The 8,249-nt window shown below is 38.8% G+C and overlaps 1 protein-coding gene across 1 annotated transcript; it reads left to right on the plus strand.

The window, feature by feature from the left end:
- Positions 1-6,652: 6,652 nt before the first annotated feature.
- Positions 6,653-7,309, plus strand: LOC149620795 (uncharacterized). Its single transcript, XM_089854610.1, has one exon. The coding sequence runs from the start codon at positions 6,653-6,655 to the stop codon at positions 7,307-7,309; it is 657 nt and encodes a 218-aa protein (XP_089710736.1).
- Positions 7,310-8,249: the final 940 nt, after the last annotated feature.

The raw sequence follows: 8,249 nt of genomic DNA on the forward strand, positions 1-8,249 counted from the left end.
TGTATAGTGAACAAGTTTATTTACGTGAAGATGCGTTTGTACAAAGCGCGATACTAGTCGTATCCATATTAGTTATTACTAATGTTTAAATAAAAACAGATGAATAAAGTTTAGTTCACAATTTCACAAGAAGTGTTTTTTATCTTTAACATTATCACCTTTGATGGGGTTTAAAATGTTTTTTACCATCGTAGAAAAAGGACGCTAACCATTATTGCATTGTGTGGGTGCAATCAAGAGTACAAAGGGAATTGCAACGCATGCAACAGTTAGGCATCATAGTGCCCGTCACGGAGCTCACCGATTGGGTCCACCCAATGGTAATAGTGGAAAAACCAAAAGGAAGGTCATACCCGGAACCCTACTATCCAATGCCTACCGCTCAACAAATCTACGCTGATCAACACCGTCCTGGACGCGCAAAGTGCGTTCTGGCACATAGAGCTGGATGAACCAAGCTCTTACTTGTGTACAATCGCAACACCTTACGGACGATACAGATTCCTCCGGCTACCTTATGGTCTCTCCTCAGCGTCAGAATTATTTGCAGCAACTAGCGGTAGACAAGATAGAATACTTGGGCAACATCCTGTCCTCCAAAGGCCTCGAAATTTCACCAACAAAAGTTCAAGCGATTCAATGAATACCGTCACCAACAGACAAAAAATCATTACCAAGATTCCTCGGCATGGTGAATTATTTGGCAAAATTCCTGCCCCAACACTCAACAATTACAGCTCCACTACGCGAGCTCCTGAAGAAAGAGGTCTCATTCATGTGGGACGCAAAGAGGGAAGCTGTCTTCCTAAAACCTAAACGCCTAATCTCCTCGTCCCCAGCACTGGCCTATTACAATTCGCAAGCCACCAGGACAAGATCAGTAGAAAGCAGCCAAATAGGCGTCGGTGAAGTACTACTACAAAATGTTAAACCTGTTGAGTATGCTTCAACCTAATTCACCCGCACTCAACTAAACTACGCGCCAATAGAACGTGAACCTCTAGGGATAGTCTACGCGTGCGAAAGATTCCACTATTATGTCATTGGAGTCCCCTTTACCGTACAGGCCGATCATAAACCTTTAATTGTCATCATTAAGGCTCTCACCACTCATCCAGCGCTTAGTTCTTCGCCTGCTCAGATACCAAATAGCGATGGTCTACCTACCTGGCACTCATATACAAGTGCCCGTCACGTTGTCACGTGCTCCTCAATCCACGACAGAAATTGACTCATCCTACTTAAAAACCGATGAGCCGGGAGTGTACAAACTCAATTCAACAACGCTAACGCATCTGAGCCACCTGCACAAACGATACTGTTCTACATAAAAGAAGGATGGCGATCAGCATGCGAAAAATTACACAGCGAGTTAAGGCCGTTCTGGGCGATAAAAGAAGAACTTCATGCATCAGAAGGCCTAAATTACCGAGGGGATGCGCTTTACGTTTCGAAGTGCTCCGCCGTGATGTCATGACCCAAATTCACTTGGTTCATCAAGGAATAACCGCGTGCCTATCTAAAGCCAAGCTGTATCTCTACTGGCCACAAATGAAAAGAGACATCACAAAGTATGTCCAGAACTGTACAACTTGCCGAAAAAAGGGACCGTTCCAACACGCTATGCGCTTACGCCTCACGATGTACCTCAGCTACCCTCGCACAATGTTGGTGCGGATCTCTTCCACATCAATAATACAAATCTGATCATTCTAGTTGACTATTACTCCAAATGCGTAGAAGCTCAAGAGTTACGAAGCACTAATGATAAAGCGATAATAAAGTTCCTAAATCCACAATTCTGTCGATATGGTGCTCCGCAGAAATTGGTGTCTGATAATGGTCCTCCCTTTAACTCGAGCTTTTTCAAGGGTTTACTTCAACAATGGGCAGTAGAACACGTAACATCCAGCGCATATCATTCTTAAAAAGCAACGGTATGACAGAACGAACCATACAAACAATAAAAAAACCTAGCAATCAAAGCGCAATAGGAAGGTCGTGACCTACAGTATGTTCTTATGGAATATCGTTCGAGGCCCATTGGAAAGCTGCCGTCACCCAGCGAGATGTTAAAAGGACGCCGAACCAGAACACCGTAAACTATAAACAAAACAAACACTTCGAACGCACTTCTCAACTTCTCATATTCGCAAACCTTACTGGATTAAAAAACCCAATGATTAAACGTCAAAATTACGCGCACCGCACAATACCTGAAACCCTTAAGGCCGGGAGACCGGTATATTACCATGTCGGACCACGGTAATGGAAATCTGCAGAAGTACTACACGAAAGCAAAGAGCCCTTGTCGTCTATCCTGAAGATAAATGACGGAAAAACATTGCGGAGAACTCACCACCAAATACGTCCGACACACCTACTCAGTTCAGTACCTCAAAGCGACTACGCTGAACCCAACACGGCACAAGAAGTACAACAGGTGGAGGACAATTGTGTTAAGCATTTGCGGCAAAATTTAACCAATCTACCCGATCCTGCGGCCAATACTTACCGAACCACTTCAAGAGTCAGACTAGGAAGATTACCACCACCCATACAAAAACAAACTTCAATTTCAACAACTCAAATTTATTCACCGACCTCGGCAACGCAGAACACATCTCCAACACCACGACCATTGCAAAATCAAACTTCAGTTTTAACAACTCAAACTCATTCACCGATTTCAGCAACACAGATCCGATCTCCTACTATACTTCAAACGTCAAGACCAGACCAAAAGCAAATAGTGGTTGTAATTACACCGCGTAAACTTGAACCGCCACGTACAACATCAATATCAAACATTGGGACTTTAAGTCCTTCTGGCATGACGACTGCTCAGACGCTGGACAACACCCGAACAGCGCTACTAAAATTTCTCCGGGAACTTCCCCATTTCCCAAGACAATTTCTGTATCCGCCATACCCAGCACACGAGCACCATTTACACATTTACAGCAAGTACACAACAACCAAGGTCAACCCGAACAAGAACTAATATTTTCAATAAAAAAACGTTTTCGTAATACTTAATTTTTTTAAAGAATGAAAGATGTTATATACTCCTGTTATATACTTTCGTAATACACTTGATATATACTCTTGCTATATACTCCTAATAACATTATCATATATTGTTAGTCTCGCCACTAGTATACCCTGATCTATTCCACTAGTGCGCTCCACCTATAGCGAATAACGCGGTTTCCTCATAAAGGAGCTAGCTACTTTGTAGTCAGTTTATATTGGACACTTGATGAGCACAATCAATAAATATTTTATTATAATTAATTCTGTCGACTTAATAAACATAAGTGGGTTTTCTCAGAACCTTGTTTTAGACGTTCGAGTGGTTTTTTTTGGTTCGAATTAGCCATTAGTAGTTTTGCATAAATTGGTAGTAATGAAAATTAGAGATACGTTTAGGACATTTCATGTTTTTTTTAATTAGGGAGACTAGAGATTAAATAAAGATTTATGATTTGAAAGTGAACTTTAAAATTACCGAGATAAACGCTAAGGTAATAGAAACCCTTTCAGTTCTATAACCTTGAAAAACTGATAAGGATAGTTCAGTTTTTTCGTTAGAAAGGAAAAAAGATCTTCTCGTAAAGGTATGTTCTAATGGAAATCGTGTCTTACAGATTTTATTCTGAATTAAACGTTATATAAGGCAAAGCTAGTGGTATGCATCAGAGAATAAAATTTAACATAGAACTTATATATTCTTTGTAAGTAATGATTTGAAACTTAAGCCTCGTTAGACTAAACAAAGCGAAAAAATGTTGGTCTAGTATTTCGATATTGAGTCGTCTTTTCCCCGACTCGGAGAGGTAATATTTTGGTTTTCCCAACTTGTTCATTAATGTTTTAATATTAAAGTCAATACAAACAGTAAAAAATTATTGAAAAACGTAATTGTTAAACCTTTTTTAAAGATGATATTCATGAAAGAAAACAGTTTTATCCTTTAAATAAAATTAATAAAGAAATTGGTAATCTGGCGTTGTTGTACCTTCTTAAAACTATGCTAAACGTGTTAGGCGACACTCTTACAGGTGTTAAGCGACACTCTTAATAGTGTTAAAAAATACTCTTAAAAATCGAGACTAGGTTAGGTACTGGCCTCACAGTAGGGCCAGCTTGAGAAGCCAAAGTGGGGCACTTGCTTTTGGACATGTTTAATCATTATTTTGAGAAAAATTAGAGTAATAAATAAATTTTTTTTGTAAAATCTGCAGAGCAAATTAGATTAAAAGCGTTTCTGGTGCTCGAAAAACTCTTAGTGAAAAGAGATTATTAAATTTAACAAGAACGTCTATATCTACTGCTCTAATATTATAGCCTCCAAAACTAATTTAATACCCTATGCATTTGTACAACTTGAAAACTTGCTGCTTTTTTCAGAAATTTATAAACCCGTATAAATGACTTTTTATGCAACAACCCTCGCTTAAGGAGGTATAGTTCTGCATGTGAGAACTTTCCTCCTTATAGGTGAGGATGTTCTCTCAAGATGGAACCATGCTATGAATATAGCACTAATTGCTAATAATACTGCGGAATGGCGGATAATCAAAATTTAATTAAACAGTAAAACCATACTCGATATTTGAGTTATGTCTCATGAGTGGTAATAATGTAGCGATTATAGTGTTTTTACCTCTCCGTGTGACGTAGTCCAGGAGAGGTTCTGTAACGGCCGTGTCTGTGTGTGTGTGTGTGTGTGTGTGTGTGTGTGTGTCTGTCTGTCTGTCCGTTGTTACACCCACGTGACCGCGTTCGCAGTTTGCGTATCGGAGCAAACGTGTTCGCCATTTCCGAACTGCTTTCACAGTCACGGAAATGGCTCCTCCGTCTTTGTCCATACCACACGGACACTAGTCTGTTCTTACTGGCTACTAATCACCACCATCTTCTGGTCTTCGTCCATTCCACGTGGACACCAGTCTGTACATACTGGCTTCTAATCACCACCATCTTCTGTTCTTTGTCAATCCCACATTGACATCCGTCTGCACTTACACTGCCTTCTAACACCACCATCCACTGGTCTTCCGTCTATTCCACATAGACACCAATCTGTATCATTGGCTTCTACTCCATTATCATCGTTTGGTTTTAGGATATACGCGGCGATCAGCTAGGGTTACGAGAAACGTCTAGCCTCCCTAAGGTAGGATCGCTACCAAAGGTTTTCGCATTTGCGGTTTTTCCTTACTATTATAATGGAAACGAACCGTATATATACCCCAAAATTTGAAGAAAGCGGGAAGAGGGGTACCCTTCACTTTAAACGTCAATATTAGCAAAGTTTGAGAAGATAAAAGGTATAACTTTATTTTAAACGATTTAACTATTATTAATGTTAATTATTGAAGATTAAAATAATTATATTTATTTAAATATTAAAGATAAACCTCTCGTGCAAAGAGAGAGATTATCATTGCCTCCTATATCTACCAAGGCCCGTGCATGCGATATATTTCCTTCATTGCCTCCTATATCTATCAAGGCCCGTGCATTGTGATATATTTCATTCATTGCATTAACATAAGCGAGATTGTTTTGGGAAAAAAATACTGCTTCCACTAATGGGTTTATACTCCTTGTTACTATTGTATAGAGTAATCATGATAAAAGCTTAAAAAATAACGAGAGAACAGACCTTTTTTATCCTCATTCAAAAATATTTTTTGGTGCTAAGATTGCTTTAAAAAAATCCAAACGGTTAGGCATTGGTAAAAAAGACAAATGATATTTTTCAAATCTAATGAGATAACGCCCACCTAGTTGAAAATTGCCCTTTTTTATCCAAGGGGCCATTCTTAATGAGAATTTCGATGCTAGTAGGTTGTCAATTAAACTACCGTTATATTATTGTTGTTGGAAATTGGATATTAAGACAAATTAAGTGGTTGTAAAGAGCCAGCAGGTTTTTGCCACTTCTTTTTGTGAGTATTTGATTTTTATATGTAAAATGGAGGAAGATAATGTTGAGAGTAAGGATGAAATGCGGTAGCGCAAAGCGCGGGAAAGGATGAGGGCAAAAAGGTCGACGTTTTCATTGGATACTTAAGGTTATATAATCTTCTCGACACGGAGAGGTAATATTTTGGTTTTCCCGACTTGTTGTCATCGGTTTTGCTCTTAAGTCTAGGAAAAAGATTAGAATTTCCACTACTATCCTACCAAAAAATCTCCCACTCTTAAAGGTGTGAAGCGACACTCTTAAAGGTGTGAAGCGACTCTCTGAAAGGTGCTATGCCGCACCCTTTAAGGAGTTAAAATTAACTTTTAGTTCGATATTAGAGTTAAAAAGGTGTTAAACTACACCTCTGTTGCACCATTTTATTCTTATCTTTGACACCAATTGCTCAAATAAGTGTTATTAAACCCTTTCAGGGGCGTAAATGAACACCTGTAACGGTGTCAAATTTGGACCCATATAAACTACTTTTAAAGGTGTTAAAGCACACTCCATTTTCTTAGAGTGTACCCTGGATTTTCTTCGCTTGAAGAATTTAACGCACTTTACGCTCAAGTTGTACCAGAACTGGGAAAGCTCTGTTTATACAACAATGGTGGCGGATATGAGAGAACTTGTGAACGACCAAGCACGAGCGCAGCATCCCCAGGACGACCTATGTCTCTTAATTTTGAAAATCAACTATTCTTGATTCTTTGCAAGTTACGAGCTGGCCTAGCGAATGAGGATCTAGCCTACCGCTTTCAAGTATCTAAAACCACTGTTAGCAACTATTTTACCACGTGGTTAGACGTACTTTATAAGAAACTAACCCATATCCCAATTTGGCCATCAAGAAAGGTTGTTAATGATTATATGCCTGATGAGTTCAAGGAAAAATTTCCCACGACAAGAGTCATAATTGATTGCTCAGAATTTTTTATAGAAACCCCCAATGACTACAAAGTGCAGAGCGACAAGTATTCAAATTATAAACGCCATAACACGGCCAAAGGTTTGATTGGGATAACCCCTAATGGATTTGTTTCGTTTGTCGCTCCTCTGGCTCCTGGTACTGAGCTAACCATAAAAAGTGGCCTAGTGGAAATACTTGAGACTGGTGATTCTGTTATGGCAGACCGTGGCTTTTTGATCGGAGATGCATTAAAAGAGAAAGGAGTGGGTCTAAATATACCCCCTTTTCTAGGAGGCAAAGCCCAGCTCTCTCTCTCGACGATGAAAGATTTACCGAGAAATTGCGTCAGTGAGAATTCACGTAGAAAGAGTCATCAAGGAACTGATATACTTTCAAATATTAAAGTTTACTTTTCCTAATTCTATGAATTCTAGCTTAGAGAAAATTTGGAAAATTTGTTGTTATTTAGTGAATGTAACTGCAGAGCCACTTCTTGATGAAAAGCGAAAGCAATAATATATAGAAGGTTTTGTACTTTTATTTAAATAAAACTTCGATTTGTACTTCATTTTTGTTTTAAATCACTAGAAAGCTTTAGATAAATATCACAGTCTAACTAGCAAGACTTGTCCCAAAACTGTCCGTAGAAGAATTCTTCAAGCTTGGGTAACTTTGTGCCAAAAAATAGTTGAGAGTCAAATGAGATCCTTTCGAGGAAACCATCGCTTCCTGTATCAACATAGAAATCACAGAAGGAAAGCCCGGAAACCCCCATCTGTCCTTGTATTTGGTAGTGATAGTCATGATTTCTTTTCAGTAAAATATTTCCAGATTTTTCTTTCTTCAGGCATGTGTTTAATTTCTGAGTAAAAGTGTCTTCTATCGACAAACCCAGTTCCTTCGCCTTTGCTAGGGTTTTTATTTTTAGAAGGCCATACTTGTTTTCATTTTCATCAAAAATAAAACGGTCTGGTGATGCGCCTATGATAGGAAAACCAGGATTGACAATAAATCCAACGTCATAAACATGAATCTTCGTTTTTAAAGAGCAGTACTTCGATACAGCCATGCTTTCATTACTTAAACCCTCCTTTAAATATTTCAAGTGAGATATTAAAGAGCGACCTTTAACACTTTTAATAAATTCTGGGGTTATTATTTTCCTACGTTTAACAATTTTCCCGAAATTTGATGCTGTTAAACGTTTCGAACGTTCGGTATCCCATAGTTGGCACTGGGATTGGTTTCTTGTTCCTTCTTCAATATTCCTAGCTTCTTCTAGGGTTACTTGGCATGATTCTGGAACCACATGATTTCCGGCCTTCAAGGCTATTGTCTCAACTGGTAGTTTTTGTCGAG

The sequence above is a fragment of the Phalangium opilio genome, unplaced genomic scaffold (assembly GCF_054372755.1).
Source record: "Phalangium opilio isolate 3A_F unplaced genomic scaffold, DU_Popi_V2 ptg000209l_1, whole genome shotgun sequence".
In the NCBI taxonomy this organism is placed as follows: Eukaryota; Metazoa; Arthropoda; class Arachnida; order Opiliones; family Phalangiidae; genus Phalangium; species Phalangium opilio.

Coding starts and splice junctions, on each gene's coding strand:
- LOC149620795 (XM_089854610.1), top strand. CDS start 6,653: ATGTCTCTTAATTTTGAAAATCAACTATTCTTGATTCTTTGCAAGTTA.